We start from the raw sequence: 19114 nt of genomic DNA, 5'->3' as shown, positions 1-19114 counted from the left end.
CAATATCACTTCTATTACAAAACAGTCACCAAATATGGAACCTTGACTGTCAGACCTTTCCAACGATATGCGTTTTGTCAAATTCCCAAAATATTTGATTTTCTAAAACACAATCCACAAAATCATCTTGATTTATACCCCTAAAAGGGCAACGTATCCCCTGAGATACAAACATTTAGAGACAGATTACAAAAAATGTAAGCATTTAATTCATAAAATTTCAATGTAAACCTAATAAGCTAATGCTGAACAACAGCTTTTTAAACAGGTAAGTCCCCTCCAACGTGTGTAAATATGTGAACTAGACCAACTTTTATAGGAGGGTGAGTAGATTTCCCACTACAGGCGGCCATGCAGTTTTAAATGCTGCCCGTGAGCTAAACAAAGAATGTATGAGCAAAGTCAATATATCTAAATATTCACAACAAGCACCCTTTCAACATGAAATCAAGAAATGAGACCTACACTTTCCCTGCCTCTCCCCACAGCCTCTCAAATGTTTGTATCCCACAGGATACGTTGCCAGTTTTAGGGTTAAGCCGTTTACAGCGCATTCAAGGTACATTGTGTCAGTTTGTGTGTTTCCTGGCAGCTGAACCTGAGAAAATCTTAGAGCTACAGGACAAATTGACATAGGTCTATAACAAAATATTTGTATGGGGATATTTCACACAAAATTTAAAATAGTACCCTTGGGCTTGTTTTTTCCATACATGTGTGCTATTCCAAGTCCATGCAAAAATGATTTTCTTAGTATTTTTGTCGTTTTTCAGTGATAATATCTAAACATTCTTAAATCAAGATATTTAAGAAGCAAAATGGTATAAGAGCCTTGTTTTCAGAAAAAAATATCCAAATTAAACGACTTTATGCTTAAAACAACAGATATTCAGTGGGATAAGAAAAATAGAACTTGTTTATTTGGAAAACAAGACTTAATATCTAAGTAAATTTGCTTCTCAAGTATGTGTATCATGATTTAAGAATGTGTAGATATTTATATTGGAAAAGAAGACAAAAATACTGAGTTAGATTTTTATTTTTTATTTTTTATGGAGCACACAAATTATTTAGATTTATTTCAAACCACACATTAGCACTATTGTGTTCATCACTGTAATAGTATTGTGTACGTGTGTAAGAGAGTGAGAGAATTTGTGTGTATTGTGTGTGTGTTACAGAAAGAGTGAATTGTCTGTGTGTTCCTATTTCTGACACAACTGTAGTATTGTATTGAATGTCCCAATCTGACTCTAAAGGTCACAGCTCACTCACTGTGCTTCAAAGTCTGTGTGTGTGTGTATGTATGTGTGTGTGTACTTGTACTTCTATCTTTGTGAGAGCCAGTTTGAGGTTTAGCCATTGGAGTGAGGACCAAGAGGGTCCTTACTTTCTGGCACCCCTTTAAAGGGCTGTTTGTGGGTTAAGACTTGGTTTTAGGGTCAAGGTTATAATGAAGTTAACGCTAGGGTTAGGTTAAATTTAGGGTTAGGGTTAGGCAATGAATGTCTTCACAAAGATAGCTGTACAAGAATGAATGTGTGTGTGTGTGTGTGTGTGTGTCAACTTAATCATGGTTTGGGGACAAATTTGTACCCAGAAGTGAGCAACAGTGAATCAAATCTCATTTGTAAAAATGCTATTAAAGTAAAAACTTTTTCATTCTAAAAATGCAGAATGTTTTGTTAGACTTGTATTATTTATAATATGTATAAATACTACAAGTCGAACAGTTGTAGCATTTATAACATGCTGTATGCAGAAACACTATTTGAAGTCAATGGAATGTCCCCATTTATATAGCTAAGTAAAAGTGTATTTATAGGAATGTTTATGTAGAAAAACTCAGCCCAGAAGTAAGTGCTACTAGTGTTTGTGCACAAACATTTTGACCAGTGTGCTCATCTTTATAATGCATGTGCATGTGAACATTTAGGGTTCACTGCACTGAAACACACACAAACACTCTTACTCTTTATTTATCATGGCAGTGAAAGAGGGGCGCTGCATCTTTAAGATCTGCCCCTGTGTGTGTGTGAGTTTGTGAGAGAGAGCAGAGGGGCTTGTTTATTGTTCCAGGGACAAAAGCGTGAGTGAGAATCATAAAAGCATCGAGGGAGATTAAACTACACGGCACATCACAGAGACAGAGCGTGATACGCACACACATACTCACATGGGTAAGTCTACCTGAACTCACCTAAACCCATTTTAACCACTGCTATGATGTTCATTATTTTAGAATTATGCTCATATTTATGGGCAGAATTTTAATTGATTGGTGTGTCTTTGATTTGCATGTGATATAAGTTGTTTAGACAAATGTATACAAGCATTTTAATGATTCTTTTTTGTATGATGTGTGTAAGATGCCATCTGGTTGGTCAGAAGCTTAAAGGCATCACTTCTGCATTTGTGATGGAGATGCATTTAATGGATCCTTATTAATTAAAAGGTTGTTTTGATTGATTAACCAGCTGGCTCCGGTTTTGATTGGCTAAGACAGTTGCTACGACGCCTCAGAGGTGTGGATGAGAAGACCAGTAACCCCAGGAGACTCCAGGAGGTCACATCAGGTCTTTAGGTCAAATATTCTCTTCTCTGAAGGGGTCTCTTGTACGGCCCAGTGCCAGTTTGAACTGGGAAAATATTTAATGTAGTTGCATTAAGGATTCATATGTATGTATGCATTGAATTGTTTTGTAGGTTTCTCCTTTTTTGGATAACAACTTAATAGCCCAGAATCACATCTTCTGTTTGAACTGTAACAGCAAATTTTCTATTTTCTGCTCAAAACAAGGGATAGTCCAATCAAAATGGAAAAATCTGATGTCATTTTTACACTCTCATGTTGTTTCAAACCTGTATACATTTCTTTTTTTCTGAAAAACACAAAGAAAAACTGGTGTCCAAACAACATTGGACCACACTGAATTTCATTATACAAACAATAAACAGAAACATTTTTCAAAGTATCCACCCAAGAAAGAAGGTCATACAGATTTGGAACAACATGAGGGTGAGTAAATGATGACAACATGTTAATTTTTGAGTGAACTATCCCTTTAATTAAGTACTTGAAGAGTTTATTTTAAGGTGTTTTGGAGAATGGATGGATGGATGGACCCAAAAGCATTTCCACATTCTCAAACAGAAGGTGTGATGAAAGTGTGTGTTTTATAGTAATCAGATTATTGTGAGTGACAGGCTTGTTGAGAAGAAAACCGTTTAAAAAGAGTGTAAGACTGGTTGACCTGCCACGATCCCAATTGTAACCCCGGTGGTGTCAGTATGTGTCTGTCTGTGCCGCTATGAGTGGAAACGCAATGACGTACTCCACTGCTGAGGCCTGTGAGTGTGTGTGTGTATTTTATTTGCTCACAATGATAGTTTTTGTTGTTAAAACAAAAGCCTTTTTGACTATCACAAGTGCTTCTTTTTCTGACCACAAAACCTCAAACACACATGAAAACGTCCCCCCCCCACCCCCAAATCTCATCCTGACACCAGGCTACTCAGGAGAGAGAGAGAGAGAGGGAGGGAAAGAAGCGAGGGAGAGGAGCAGCTTAAGCGAAGCATTTTTGTCTTCCTTGAGGTGGACAGTGGAGTGTATCCGAAGAAAGAAAGAGAAATTTCCTCCTTCAGTTTAGACATCACTGCAACAGAGGACAGACATCTCTCTGGAGTGAGTGGACAAGCGTCTGCGTGGCTCTCTCCTGGCGTGGGTTCGACTCAGCAGTGTCGATGTTTCCAGTGAAACAGCCGTGGTTGTGTAAAGCGCTAGGTGACCTGAGATGCATCATCTTCCCTCACAGACTGAAGACCACAGAACTCCATAGCTGAGCCTTCTGGGGCTTATCGTTTGTTTGGCTTCTTTTGGTTAAATTGCTTAAAAACTGTTTTTAGCCTTTTATTGACGCAGTTGTTTTACCTGTCATCTCTTCTGCTTCCTCGTATTTGACTTTTTTACTTTCAGGTTTTTGTAATTTGGGTTTCTTTTGCGGTTCGGGATTTCGAACAGGGCTTTGTGATTGCCTGCGTTCACTTTGTCTGCATTTGGCTTGTTCATTTGTGATTCCGTTATACACTGACTGACTATTTACAAGCGTGTGTGTGCATCAGATACATTTACTCACAGAGAGCATTGAGTATGTGCATGCATGTGTTTTTGTGTGTGTCCTTGACTAACTGTAGGCCAACTAACTCTTTGCATACTCATTTCGAGGTCATCGGTGTGATTTTGTAGCTGAGTATGAGTGCACTTGTGTATTGGTAGTACAGTGTGTGTGTGTATAAATGTGTGTGTGTATTGTGTGTGCTGCATGTGCAGTTGGTGTGTTGATATATTACTCACCTACAGGTTGCTATGACTGCTGCATCCGCTGCCTGGGCGCCGTGCCCTACACCAGCCTGCTGGCCACCCTGCTCTGCTACACCGGTGTGGCGCTCTTCTGCGGGGGAGGGCATGAGGCGCTCACTCACACACGCACATTCGTAGAGCTCTACTTCGCAAGGGACGTCCAGGATTTCATTGTACTGGCAGACTTGTGAGTTATTGCCTTTTTTTGGTGATTATGTACAGTACAGTACATAATGTGAGAACAGAATTGCTTTTCATTAATCAGTGTTCTTTAGTAGGCTATAGTTTGTTCTAATTTGTCTTATGAATGTTTGCATGTGTTATTTATTCTATATTTTGTGTTTCAGTATAAAATATTTCCAGTATGTGATCTACGGTCTGGCCTCCTTCTTTTTCCTCTATGGATTGTTGCTTTTGGCTGAAGGTTTTTACACCACCAGTGCAGTAAAGCAGACGTTTGGAGAATTCAGGAGCACCAAGTTTGGGCGCTGCCTCAGCCTGACTGTGAGTGTGTGTGTGTGTGTTTCTGTGAATTGTGGGGACTTTCCATAGACTTCTATTACTTTTATACTGACCAAACAATATTTTCTATCCCCTAACCCTAAACCTACCCCTTACAGAAAACCTGTTTGCATTGTTACACTTTCAGATAAACATCATTTACTATTTTTTATTTTATTTTTTTCCCTCATGGGGACCGCAGGCCGGTCCCCACATTGTCAGGTTTTACTATCCTTGTGGGGACATTTGGTCCCCGCAATGTAGCATAAACAAGTGTGTGTGTGTGTGTGTGTGTGTGAGAGAGAGAGAGTTAGATTCTGAATTTTGTGGTCGCTGGTCCTTTCGCATCTTTCTTGATAATGAAATAATACGATATGGAAAAGTTGAAAATTTAAAAAATGTGATTTCTTGGCCTGAAAAAATCAACAGTAAAATACTTTTAAAAATAATTTGTATTATAATAGCCAATATTATAATATTAATTTTATAATATAACATTAACTGATAATAATTATAAAAAATATTAAAACCTCATGTCATAAAAGTCAAGGAGAAGCTATGGGAAATTCAATAGACAATATGCTTTTTCAGTTATACTCAGTTCTAAAGTATTTATGCAGTGTGAAATTACTCTCTGTAAATGTGATCTCTATAAAATGATTTTGAAACTACTTATTCCATCATCATAAATGACTGGAAAAGTTCAGAAAGTATGGGAATTCTGATATATACTCCAGCTAGATCACTCAGGTCATCCGACAGCATCTTGCTTGGTTGTGCCCTGATAACCTGTGAGCAGTTGGTTTAGTCAGCTATTTCATAAAGTCAGTTTTATTTTTTTCTACATTTATATATATTCTATACATATATCTATATATGTATGTGAACATGTATGACCATATATGTATATTACTTGTGTAAAGCAGTAAAAACATTGTTAAGGTGCTGCTATATATAAATCAAGTTTTACTTACTGTACTTTCTTATATAGTTTGCAATGTCCATGCCTGTTGTGTTGCACTGATCTAATTAGCTGTTTCTCTTGTCCAGTTCATAATCCTGACGTACGTGCTCGCCGTGATCTGGCTGGTTGTCTTTGGCTTCACAGCCATTCCTGTGCTCTTCTTCATTAATATGGAAAGCTCCTGTCACAAAGTCAACATCCTGTCAGAAACCACCTTGTTCAACCAGCAAGCAAGGGTCTGCATGGATGCACGGATGTATGGTAGGTCTGCACCCTTCATCTGTACGTATGCTTGTGTGTGCTCACAATCATGATGTCTGTGTTGTTTTATATAGGGTTTCTTCCCTGGAATGCTGTGCCGGGGATTGTTTGTGGAAATACACTGGCAAGCATCTGCAAAACACCAGAGGTTAGATGTTTATTATCCTAGACACACGCACATGCTCACAGTTTCAAGAGATCATGTCTCTGATATCCCTTTTTATGGCTCGCCGTGATCTGGCTGGTTGTCTTTGGCTTCACAGCCATTCCTGTGCTCTTCTTCATTAATATGGAAAGCTCCTGTCACAAAGTCAACATCCTGTCAGAAACCACCTTGTTCAACCAGCAAGCAAGGGTCTGCATGGATGCACGGATGTATGGTAGGTCTGCACCCTTCATCTGTACGTATGCTTGTGTGTGCTCACAATCATGATGTCTGTGTTGTTTTATATAGGGTTTCTTCCCTGGAATGCTGTGCCGGGGATTGTTTGTGGAAATACACTGGCAAGCATCTGCAAAACACCAGAGGTTAGATGTTTATTATCCTAGACACACGCACATGCTCAGAGTTTCAAACGATCATGTCTCTGATATCCCTTTTTATGTTTCCAGTTCTATGTGACCTATGACCTTTACATCTGTGCATTTGCTGGAGCCGGAATCACCCTTCTTGCCCTGGTTAGTGGTCTAATGTTTTACATCTGTGAAGTCATTTATATTTACTGTAGAAGATTTTGTGCAAGGTTATAGTGGCCTTCTTCAAGAGGCTTATTGCTTTGTATTCTGGAAAGCAGCAAGTTCGTTATTTTAATGGTTTTAATTATTTTAAAAATTACAGTTGACAGTGATTGATGCATCTTGATGATCACTTAGAATGTACATGTAAATGTACATTTATTGCTTATTATATTTACATATTCATTTATATTTTCTACGCCTATTGACAAACTTCCACTGCCATTGAATTCAAATTCACTGGGATTTTATTCGCACTAAATTCTTTACGTCAGAGTGCAGAGCATGAAGTTAATAATGGAAGAACAGCAGGGGAATGTTTAGTTTACAGTCATTAACTGACCTCTCTGCTAATGACAGATCCCCAGCGCCTCTACTCCCTTTTCCTGTATATTTGGCAGCAGTCATTTCTCAGGCTTTATCTAAAGACAATCACTATGAGCAACCAGAGCTTCTCTGTCGTGTTGAGGAGCACAATGAGACTGATGTAAACATTTAATACCGTAATTAAGCAGCTCTCAAAATTATTTTGACACATAAGCTACACCTAATAGTCTCAGTTACATTGCATTAGATATGTGTCATCTGAAAACAAATGCTGCTAGAGATTTACACTGACTGAACTTCACTTTTTTGGTCTTAATTCTGAAAAGTATACTATATGTAACAGTATAATTAATCACATTTCTTTCTGTGATTTTCTTTTTAAATGTGCTTGTGATAATTTAATGATATAAGAGATTCAATAGCTATGCATATTGTTGCATTAACAAATTACACAACTTTTTTTGTATAATTAATCACATTTCTTTCTGTGATTTTCTTTTTAAATGTGCTTGATAATTTAATGATATAAGAGATTCAATAGCTATGCATATTGTTGCATTAACAAATTACACAACTTTTTTAAAGTATTTTTTTTTTAGTTATGCAATACTATGCTTTACTATACAAGGAACTAAAGCCCCTGTTGCTCTAGGGTTATTGTTCCTCTAAAATATAAGGGCTATACGCTGCTTTGGACAAGACTGTAAATAAATAATGATGTGCTATTGCTGGAATTGCATTCCTTGCCTGATGTTTATAGTAAAGTCTCAAAAGGATATAAACACTCATGCCACAAGAGCTCAAATTTCTCCTATATATAAATCCTTTTGCAGAGTAATACATCAGACACGTGTTGTTTCTTCCTTCTTTTTTCCTAGTTCGTTTACGTGGTTGCCACCACCTACAACTACGCTGTTCTAAGGTTTCTCGGAAGGAAGGGAATCCGTTGCTAGGTTCGGTGTTGCTAGGCCCGCTTTCCTGTCGCCTGTGGCAGCAGTTTCAGTGGTGTCATCAGTGTGGCCGGTGAGGAAACGCAAAAGAGCTCCATGAAGCCCCTGCAGAGTTCTATCATACAGAGCACAAACACACACACACACATACACACAAACCACTGGTTTCATGAGACAAATTAGTAGAAACTACACTAAGGTAGATTTACCAATGAAAATGCAACAATTCATTGAAGCACTACACGTAAAACCACAAACTACTGTACAGTGGATCTCTGGAGGAGTGGAATCTAACTTCTGTATTTCTTCATTTGTCTCCTCTCTCTCTGTCTTTGCTGCACACATTATTATATACTCTCATGGCCATTTATTCATTTTAATGATTGTATTCATTGTGCTTCATGGTCTTATTAATGCCTTGCGGTTTGCCAGGATTTTAGCCTCTCTCATCTCTCTCTCACACATTCCATCTTTTTAAGAGAGTTTGAGTGTGTTGTTTCCTCAGTCAGATGTGGGTGTTTTATTCTGTGTGACAGCGCTGTAGTGAACAGCTTTCTTTGTGTCAATTTGAATTCAGTATTTACAGACATTCTTAGTGTCACCTTCTGTGTGATTTTATGTTTCTGGGTGTATTTGTTGTATATTTTGACTAACTGTGGCAATATGCTGAACCTGATCAATGATGGTGCTCGATCCAAGGAACTAATGTTTTTTTTATTGTTCACTTACTGGCTTACTTCAGAAAACTAAATATTATTTCTACAGTAAGATTGATAACTGTAAATGATTAATAAAACATACAGAATTCAGACTGAAGTGAATTTACATAAACTGTGTGTTGAATAAACTTTAATTTCCTTTAATGAAAGCGGATGATCAGTGTTGTCAATTTGTTGTCACAGCTACAGACATTTAAACCGGATAAGTTAAAGTTCACTTCCAGAATGAAAATTTCCAGGAGCACCAAGCACCTCCATGTCATCCAAGATATTCATGACTTTCTTTCTTCAGTGACAAAGAATTAAATTTTTTTTAGGAAAACATTCCAGGAATTTTCTCCATATAATGGACTTCAGTGGTGGCCAACGGATTGAAGATCCAAACTAGTTTTGATGGAATAACTGTAGCTTCAAAGGTCCCAGCCAAGGAACAAGGGTCTTATCTAGTGAAACAATCATTTTCTTTTTACATACTTTTTAACCACAAATGCTCGTTTTGCACTAGCTCTGTTATGTGCATCCATGACTTCATTCATTGAGTAATCACATTGGAAAAGTCATGAACGGTTAGTTCTTTGTCTCGTCGGTTAAAAAGGTAGGGTAATCTCCACCTCATTTTCTATTTGTTTAACCTTTTTTTGTAAAGTTGAAAAGACTTTCTTTGCACGTTCGCTTTGTAAACACTAGGTCGCTACTTCCGCCTACATCACATGTGCGTAATTATGTAATGTGTGAGGTCGAGCTAGAGCAAGATGAGCATTGTGGTTAAAAAGTATGTAAATTAGTATTTTTCTTGACCGATCATTTCACTAGATAAGACACTTATTCTTTGGCTGGGATTGTGTAGAGCCCCTTGAAGCTGCACTGAAACTGCTATTTGGACCTTCAACACGTTGATCCCAAGCAGCAACCTTCCCTCTCTCTCGTGAAACCAACACGGAAGTGACTAAAATTCATCGACTGGCCGCTAGAGGCTGGCTCCAAAAGAGAGTCATTCCCATAGACTCCCCAACTTTACAGCAGAAAAAAAATGTTTACAGCCTGGTACAAACAGTGGTTTTGGTCTATATAGCTAATTTTGCCCTTCATGACAACTGTGAGGGGGGTGAATTTTTTTATAACTCATCCGTTTAAATTATATTAAGCCTTAAAGTTCTGCATAATTAAGGGCGTGGCCACTTGAGTGACAGGTGGATTGCCGCTTCTGACCCCTCCGTCGAGCTAGGTGGGCGTGGTTTCAGCAACCAGCTCCCGCCTCTTTGCCCATTTTCGATTATCAATTAGTGTTGAATTATCAAAAGTGACACGCGGTGACGCGCTGCCAAGATGGTGACGGCCGGCTCCTTCAACTTTAAGCTTCAAAAACGCTCTTCAGAAACCTACGGGTGACGTCACGGACACTCTGTCCATGTTTTTATACAGTCTATGGTTGATCCCCATTGAAGTCCACTAGCCTATATGGAGAAAAATCCTGGAATGTTTTCCTCAAAAACCTTAATTTCTTTTCGACTGAAGAAATAAAGACATGAACATCTTGGATGACATAAGGGTAAGTAAATTATCAGGAAATGTTCATTCTGAAAGCGAACTTCTCCTTTAAGCTGATAGGATATTTAAAAAAAAAAAACATTTTAAAAAGTGAATTGTTAGAAGAACACAAGGAATATATTGATCAGAAAGAGAGAAATACTTTATTAAACCCCATGGGGAATTTTGTCAGTATATAGGAAGACATGCACACACAGCACGACCATTTAATGAAAAATGGTGTTGAATTTATGTGCAATAACCCTACGACAGCAGTTCCTCTACTGATAAAGACTGATTTTTTTTTTTAAATTAGTGCTGAATTACAGCAAACTTGCTGGTAGACACTGAGATGTGCTTGGGTGTCATGGTGATAAGTTGTTGTGGAGTAGGTTTGCAGTAGGATGAGTCATCAGAGCTGGAAGATTTGATCAAAGCATTTCTCGCAGAGGATTTTCCCAGCATAGTGGTACATAGATGAAGAGAGATCATCCAGAGGACTGCTGCAACCATTACACTAAAACACACACATACACAGACACAGCTTTACTCATCACACTGCGGCACATCTTAATTCTCACAGAAAATAAAGAAAAAGTTCCAAGGCCGTAAAACATAAAGTCAATTCACTGGCATTGGCAGATGTGGTCGAAAAGTTCATTTTGGGCCTTGCTTCCAAGCATAGGCATTTTTTTCCACCTGCTATTAACATGCGTCTCTTGAGATTTTCTTGTAGACCATTGAAAAGGTTAAATACACAAGTAAAATGTTTAGGTTACAACAGACCCTGTCTCTGAAAAAAAGTACAGCTGTGACTGATTTGATTTTATTATTATAATCAAAGCATATTAGCATGTGTAGATTCATTCCAAAACAAACAAAACATTTATTTTTTTATTCTAACAGGTAGCTTTTTGAAAAGAAGCTCTCTGAACAAAAAACAAAACTAATGAAAAAAAAAACACATTTTGCTGAGAACAAACAAAAATGAAAAACAACAGCATTTGTCTAGTACTGCATGTTATTCGATTGATTTTTGAGTATGATGATATTTTGAAGAATGTTGGTATCCAAACAGTTGATGATAGCCATTGACTTCCATAATATTTTTTCCATACTATGGAAACAGCGGGCTGCCATCAACTGTTTGGTTACCAACATTCTTCAAAGTATCTTCTTTTGTGCTCAGCAGAAGAAAACTCATGCAGGTTTGGAACCACTTGAGGGCGAGTAAACGAAATATCCCTTTGAGCTGCAAGCACGAGAAAACAAAAAATAATAATAACAAATGTCTTGGGCTTCTGTAGGTTTCAATGATCCCATCACAAAATGTTTTTGACCTTGTTAACATCTGTATTGAGCACTGACCACCTGTGATCAGATCACCAAAAACCTTGAAACCAAGTGGAAATATGAGACAAGACTCAATAACTTCTGAGCCTGAGTACAGAGGAAGAAAAGATTTAAAAAGTAAACCTTGAAACAATCCGGATGGCAGCAAATGGCAGGAATGTTGATGGAGATTTTCACATTTCCATCTATGGGCAGCTTGCAGAAGGAACACATGGTTTTACCTTTGACACTACAAAGAGAGACAGATACACACACGACTTATTAAGAATGGAACTGTGTTAAATACTAATACCTGTAAACTTTATTGTAAAAATAAATGAAGGTATTCAGTAAAACAGACAGGTCACACTTAATTTTACAGTGTTGATGTTTCTGTGTGTTTGCATAACTGAATTTAACTAATAAACTATATACTTACTGTGTTAATATTTTGTGGGTCCTTTAATTACATATTGTAATGTTATTGCTATAGAAATTAAATAAAGCAAAATATCATAACACCTACTCAAAGAAGTCCACAGACATCATATTTAAATAAATGTGTCTTATAAGTGACTTACTTCAATTCAGCTTGACTGTTCAGTCTGTGGTTCTCTTCCAGGGCTGCCAGACGGGGTTCTTCGGTCGGTTCTGTAGTTGATCTAGTTGATGACTCTGTAGTTGGAGTTTCCAGAGCAGATACTAGTGAAAGTTCCCCATGTTCACTTGTAGGCTGGTTTTCTGCTTGTCTGGGTTCGAGTGGAGCCTCAACTACAGGTGCATGTGCTATTGAGACTTGTTCAACTGTATCATCTTCTTGATTCTCTGTAGTCAGTGTACCTGAAGGCTTTGCTGGGTTCTCATGTAGGGTTTTGACTGCTTTCTCCTGCAGCACTCCACTGGATAGTGTTTGATCTGTTGAAGCTCCATCTACAGGTGTCTTCCTTGTTCCCTCTACAGGAGTCTCTGTGTGTGTCTTCAGTGATTCCTCTGCAGGTTTCTCAACTATGTTCTTTACAGGAACATCTGTAGGTGTCTTCAGTGGTTCCTCTACAGGTTTAACTATATTGTCCACTACATACATTTTAGGAGTGTAAGCATGCGTCTTCAGTGGTTCTTCAACAGGTATCTCCACTACGTCCGTTTTAGGAGTGTCTGCATGTGTCTTCAACGGTTCCTCTATAGGTTTCTCCACTACATCCGTTTTAGGAATGTCTGCATGTGTCTTCAATGGTACCTCTACAGGTTTAACTATAGTTTTCTCCACTACATCCAATTTAGGAGTGTCTGCATGCGTCTTCATCGGTTCCTCTACAGGTTTAGCTATAGGTTTCTCCATTATGTCCTTTACAGAAACATCTGCATGTGTCTTCAATGGTTCCTCTATAGGTTTCTCCACTACATCCGTTTTAGGAATGTCTGCATGTGTCTTCAATGGTACCTCTACAGGTTTAACTATAGTTTTCTCCACTACATCCAATTTAGGAGCGCCTGCATGCGTCTTCAATGGTTCCTCTATAGGTTTAACTATAGTTTTCTCCACTACATCCAATTTAGGAGCGTCTGCATGCGTCTTCAATGGTTCCTCTATAGGTTTAACTATAGGTTTCTCCACTACATCCAATTTAGGAGTGTCTGCATGCGTCTTCAATGGTTCCTCTATAGGTTTCTCTATAGGTTTCTCCATTATGTCCTTTACAGAAACATCTGCATGTGTCTTCAATGGTTCCTCTGCAGGTATGGCGATTGTTTTTTCCACTATGTCCTTTACAGAAGCATCTGCTGGTGTCTTCAGTGGTTGCTCTGTGGCTTTGACTATGGATGGCTCCACTGCTTTCTCTACATGTGCTCTCCTGGAGTCCTCAAGGACAGGATGTGCACTGGAACACATTCAGAATAATTATGAAGCATCTGATTGGCCTTAATGAAATATTAAATGTTGATATTGCAGTTCAGTATTGTTAGAAATTAAGGATTTCTGCTTCAGCTATTCTGACTTGCATTTGAGGAAATTAAAGGATAAAAGGCTCTATCCAGTAAAGAAAGATGTACCAAACCTTTTGGCCAGATTGGACCCACTTCTTGACTGGTGTGTTTTCTGTTGGGTTCAGGGACCTAAGGGAGAACAGACTGCTCTCCCTTAGGCCCCTGATTGAATGCAGAAACACTGAATACAGGAATCACACACAAGGAAAATAAGAAAAGCTCTCACTCAAACTTCCTTAAGGCTGACATGACAGAAGAGCTTTGAGGGGGTGTGGACGAGTCCAGGCTGGAGGAGGTGGCGGCGGTACTCTCTGCACATGGCATGATGGAGGAAGAGACCGAACTGCTCTCAGGTGATGACACATTTTTAAGTTTTCCTAGCTTTACTGGTTTACTGTTAGAGAGTAAAACGTGAAATAATTTGAGAGTTCAAGCAAACATGAGAAAGACGTTGGCTGGTTGATACTACCGCTCTCAGCCAGCAGATGACAGTGAAAACCTGCATTTACCGTGCTTTTACATCTGACTGTGTGTCCTCAACATTTTGAGATCTGTTGATCCAGCTTCCATCTTGTTTCAAATGGGTTCGAACCTTTGTCGCCTGGAATACGGCCTCCCTGTTAACATCTACAATAATAGAAAACCACTTATTAGAGTGTATTTGGTTTACAAATGTATATTTTGTGTGTGTGTGTGTGTGTGTGTGTGTGTACCACTGGACATGGCAAGATCCTCTTCTTCAGTCAGGCCTATATTAGAAATACATGAAAATTGAAGTCAGATATACTTTATAGCACAGCTTCAGTTTTTCTATCTCTCTTTCTGTTATTATTTATACCATAGGTACAGTATATTTTTGACATGCTCATTTTATTAGTGCCAGTTGTTCTTTCTCCACTACATCCAATTTAGGAGTGTCTGCATGCGTCTTCATCGGTTCCTCTACAGGTTTAGCTATAGGTTTCTCCATTATGTCCTTTACAGAAACATCTGCATGTGTCTTCAATGGTTCCTCTATAGGTTTCTCCACTACATCCGTTTTAGGAATGTCTGCATGTGTCTTCAATGGTACCTCTACAGGTTTAACTATAGGTTTAACTATAGGTTTCTCCATAGGAGCGTCTGCATGCGTCTTCATCGGTTCCTCTACAGGTTCCTCTATAGGTTTCTCCATTATGTCCTTTACAGAAACATCTGCATGTGTCTTCAATGGTTCCTCTGCAGGTATGGCGATTGTTTTTTCCACTATGTCCTTTACAGAAGCATCTGCTGGTGTCTTCAGTGGTTGCTCTGTGGCTTTGACTATGGATGGCTCCACTGCTTTCTCTACATGTGCTCTCCTGGAGTCCTCAAGGACAGGATGTGCACTGGAACACATTCAGAATAATTATGAAGCATCTGATTGGCCTTAATGAAATATTAAATGTTGATATTGCAGTTCAGTATTGTTAGAAATTAAGGATTTCTGCTTCAGCTATTCTGACTTGCATTTGAGGAAATTAAAGGATAAAAGGCTCTATCCAGTAAAGAAAGATGTACCAAACCTTTTGGCCAGATTGGACCCACTTCTTGACTGGTGTGTTTTCTGTTGGGTTCAGGGACCTAAGGGAGAACAGACTGCTCTCCCTTAGGCCCCTGATTGAATGCAGAAACACTGAATACAGGAATCACACACAAGGAAAATAAGAAAAGCTCTCACTCAAACTTCCTTAAGGCTGACATGACAGAAGAGCTTTGAGGGGGTGTGGACGAGTCCAGGCTGGAGGAGGTGGCGGCGGTACTCTCTGCACATGGCATGATGGAGGAAGAGACCGAACTGCTCTCAGGTGATGACACATTTTTAAGTTTTCCTAGCTTTACTGGTTTACTGTTAGAGAGTAAAACGTGAAATAATTTGAGAGTTCAAGCAAACATGAGAAAGACGTTGGCTGGTTGATACTACCGCTCTCAGCCAGCAGATGACAGTGAAAACCTGCATTTACCGTGCTTTTACATCTGACTGTGTGTCCTCAACATTTTGAGATCTGTTGATCCAGCTTCCATCTTGTTTCAAATGGGTTCGAACCTTTGTCGCCTGGAATACGGCCTCCCTGTTAACATCTACAATAATAGAAAACCACTTATTAGAGTGTATTTGGTTTACAAATGTATATTTTGTGTGTGTGTGTGTGTGTGTGTGTGTGTACCACTGGACATGGCAAGATCCTCTTCTTCAGTCAGGCCTATATTAGAAATACATGAAAATTGAAGTCAGATATACTTTATAGCACAGCTTCAGTTTTTCTATCTCTCTTTCTGTTATTATTTATACCATAGGTACAGTATATTTTTGACATGCTCATTTTATTAGTGCCAGTTGTTCAACATTATTACAGATTTTATATAATCTCAGAACAGGTTGAGATTGGCGCAATCAGGCTCCTGTACTCCCCAAAGATGATGCATGCACATACTGCAGAAAAATGCAGCACTTCCACTTTTTTTTCAGTATGTGTGTGTTATCTAGCATGCCATCTAGAACAGAAACTCAGAAGACTCATTGTCTTCATGCACTGTTTGGAATTGCACTTGACATAGTAATTGCATTGTGTTGGGATGCATTAGTCCTTTAGCACTTAAGTGGTGAAGACATAAATAGCTAAAAATAAATGAGCTGGAAGACATTCAGGACAATGGCAAAGAGGAAGAACAGGTCATAAAACACAGCAACACAGACACAAGAGTGATGAGAAAACTGTCTGTAAGATCTTGTGTTTGTGGAATACTTAAGTTTTCTCATGCACATGCTTTATAGAGCTAATTCTATGATATCACAGTGATATGGAGCTGTATATTCCAACATTTCCCTCATTGGTGTCTGGCTTTTAGTGCCAGCAATCTGAAAGGATCTGTTCTGTTTACAGATCCTTGAATAATGTTCTTGCATGCTTTGTAAGAGTTTGATTTCAGTCGAACTAAAACAATAATTTGTCTTATTAAATGTCATAGAAACGCTTTAGCGCGACTGAAATCATACCAGTCCAATTTTTGTGATATCACGATGAATGCCTCTGACCTTGGCATTGTTTGCATGCTTCAAAATCCAGCGGTGATGATAAATAATAAATTGTCTCATGTATATTTGGACAGACAGATGAAAACGTGTGTGCAAAGGTACACAAGTAAGATTTTTATATTGACTTTGTCCCTAAACCTAACCCTCGCCCAAATCTGTTGATAGTATTAGATGTAATAATTTGGCTGATTTATGAGCCTTTCAAATAGTACTAGTGCACTTCAAATGTCAGTTTCTGACTATATTAGTGAAGATATTTTCATTTTTGTCTTAGCACACTCATAAAAGCCATGTCCTCCTCAAACATTCCAGGATCAAAAAGCACAACATCACACACGTATCGGTTAAGTTTCTAACATAATGGCAGGATGTCCTCCTCACTTCCCAGAATAGTGAAATCATCTTTATTGCTTGTTTTGTTAAATTGTCATTGATCACAGTTAGAGGAAGAACCCCTGCTACGTAATCCAAACTCACTCAGACAAAAACTTGAACACACAGATGAGTTCAACTCCCAGACCTTAAGAGTTAAATCAGATACCATATGCAATTGTTTTCACAAGGAGCATTTAAGCTTGGTTTAAGACACGTTTCACTATATCTGTGAGGAGAACATTTACAAAATGTAAATGTCAGTGCATTTCTTTGCTATAGTGTGTGTGGGCATTATAAAGCAAGAGGTTCTTACCTGCGTGTGGAAAACTGGGCAGTTTAGTCTGTGAGAGTGATTTAAAACTTGCCAGACTGCAACCACTACATATGAACACACAAACACACACCTCTCATGCATACCTACCCCCCAACAACAACAAAAGACACATACAACTTAACATGGCTCACCTTCACTCAACTTTGAATTTGTTTCCTTGATGTAAGATAATAATGTCTATGTTGATATTTGTGTGTATGCGTGGTCTTTGTCTGCAGTCCAGCTTACAGTATGAGTGTTCAGGAACACTGTGTTCTGTTCTGCTGTTGAAACAATGACAAAGTGAGACAAATGGGGTGCACCGAAGACCCTCTGATCTCTTAAGTTTCACAGACTGTCATAGGTACAAAATTAATCTATCTGCACAGATGTACACTACAGTGTGCTGTGTATTGGCTGGAACAGAATACCTGCAGGAATAAATTTATTAATAATTTCCTTTCATCGGTCAACAGAACAACAAATGTTGGATCATGTGCACACACACACACACACACACACACATAATCACGGTCCAGAAAGTATCTGTAGTTTGAGGCTCATATGCCCAAATTCAAGCTGGCTGATTCTGGATGTCGTTCTTCAAATTTAAACATCTATAATTAGTAGCCTCAACTCAATTTCACAGTCAGATTCGAAAAGATTAATAATATATAAAATATATTTTGGTCATTTTTGGAATATTTACAAGGACAACATATCCATAGATGGGTATTTTTCATGATGCTCTAGTGCAGTGGTTGTTAACACTGTCATGCAGGAGTTGTCTTTGAAGGCAGATTTTAAGTGCACTAATAGTAGGTGTGAGGATCACCAGCTCAATGCTAGGCTGTAGGGCACATGGGGATGGAACTGTGATCTAGGTAAAATTATTATGATCTGAATCTGAAACCTTTGCATCAACAGACCAGGGGCCATATGTATAAAGCTGCTCAGAGTAAAATTTTAAGTCTTTTAAGTGTCAAAATTCTAAGAACGATGTAATTTTACTCTTATTGCTAGACTTAAAGTGTGATTATAAAGGTTCCTAAGTGTTAAGATTAGGTCTCAGATTCTAAATTATTTAAAGGGGTCATATGATGCGATTTCATTTTTTCCTTTCTAGAGGAGAAACAATAATGTACAGTATGTGGAAAATAATGTGTTTTTTTAACTTTAAACTGCATAAACACATTTCATTACACCAAATACACCAAATAATGTTCTTTTTAGCAGCATCATATGACCCCTTTAAGATTGCTAGAGAGGTATCCTAACCTAGTTAGAAGTAACAATATGGCAGCAAAGAGGTGGAGACACACACTTTCCAACAAAGATATGTATTGCAGTTATATGATATGGAGTTGATAAAATGATACAAACTCAATCGTCAAGAGAAAGTTTATGCATGCATGTCCAGATTCTTAACTATTATGCAACAACCACCCTGGCTTCTCTTTATAAACATTTTTCATCAGTCTAAAAACGTCCTCCCCCTGAATGCTTCATCAACTGAAAAGGTGTCAAATCTGGTTCTTGTCTTTATAAAGAAACTGAAATTGAAATAAGTATTGACAGATGAAAACACTGATGTCTGATCATTTCTTAGACCGGAGGTTTAGGGAAGACCTTGCGTCATTGGAGCAAACGATAAGTATTTAAATAACAAAGATAACAACAGGATTCATGAACGTGAGAAAAAAAAAACA

The 19114-nt window shown here is 38.3% G+C and overlaps 3 protein-coding genes across 7 annotated transcripts; 1 reads left to right on the top strand and 2 right to left on the bottom strand.

Moving 5' to 3' along the window:
* The first annotated feature begins 1972 nt into the window (after positions 1-1972).
* On the top strand, positions 1973-8971 carry LOC107733229 (myelin proteolipid protein-like). Of its 5 annotated transcripts, XM_016544785.1 has the most exons (9): positions 1973-2180; positions 2478-2576; positions 4361-4547; positions 4708-4864; positions 5912-5950; positions 6331-6466; positions 6541-6614; positions 6699-6764; positions 8027-8971. In XM_016544785.1, the coding sequence occupies exons 1-9, from the start codon at positions 2177-2179 to the stop codon at positions 8099-8101; spliced, it is 837 nt and encodes a 278-aa protein (XP_016400271.1). In that variant the 5' UTR covers positions 1973-2176; the 3' UTR covers positions 8102-8971. The 5 variants fall into 5 exon arrangements, with proteins under 5 accessions (XP_016400271.1, XP_016400272.1, XP_016400276.1 ...); XM_016544786.1 differs by lacking the exons at positions 6331-6466; positions 6541-6614 and adding an exon at positions 6161-6234 and having other exon boundaries at positions 1975-2180; positions 5912-6086; XM_016544790.1 differs by lacking the exon at positions 2478-2576 and having other exon boundaries at positions 1982-2180.
* A 1501-nt stretch (positions 8972-10472) lies between these two features.
* On the bottom strand, positions 10473-14530 carry LOC107733218 (probable serine/threonine-protein kinase kinX). Its single transcript, XM_016544760.1, has 6 exons — positions 14376-14530; positions 14172-14289; positions 13889-14056; positions 12258-13556; positions 11821-11926; positions 10473-10861 (listed from the first exon to the last, which is right to left on the bottom strand). The coding sequence occupies exons 1-6, from the start codon at positions 14383-14385 to the stop codon at positions 10757-10759; spliced, it is 1806 nt and encodes a 601-aa protein (XP_016400246.1). The 5' UTR covers positions 14386-14530; the 3' UTR covers positions 10473-10756.
* LOC107733217 (transforming acidic coiled-coil-containing protein 3-like) lies at positions 14528-17619 on the bottom strand. Its single transcript, XM_016544758.1, has 5 exons — positions 17558-17619; positions 15849-15884; positions 15645-15762; positions 15362-15529; positions 14528-15029 (listed from the first exon to the last, which is right to left on the bottom strand). The coding sequence occupies exons 2-5, from the start codon at positions 15856-15858 to the stop codon at positions 14528-14530; spliced, it is 798 nt and encodes a 265-aa protein (XP_016400244.1). The 5' UTR covers positions 15859-15884; positions 17558-17619.
* Between the last annotated feature and the right edge of the window lie 1495 nt (positions 17620-19114).

Source organism: Sinocyclocheilus rhinocerous, unplaced genomic scaffold, assembly GCF_001515625.1.
Source record: "Sinocyclocheilus rhinocerous isolate Xijiao unplaced genomic scaffold, SAMN03320098_v1.1 scaffold4356, whole genome shotgun sequence".
NCBI classification, from domain to species: domain Eukaryota; kingdom Metazoa; phylum Chordata; class Actinopteri; order Cypriniformes; family Cyprinidae; genus Sinocyclocheilus; species Sinocyclocheilus rhinocerous.
This window is presented reverse-complemented; position numbering and strand designations above follow the sequence as displayed.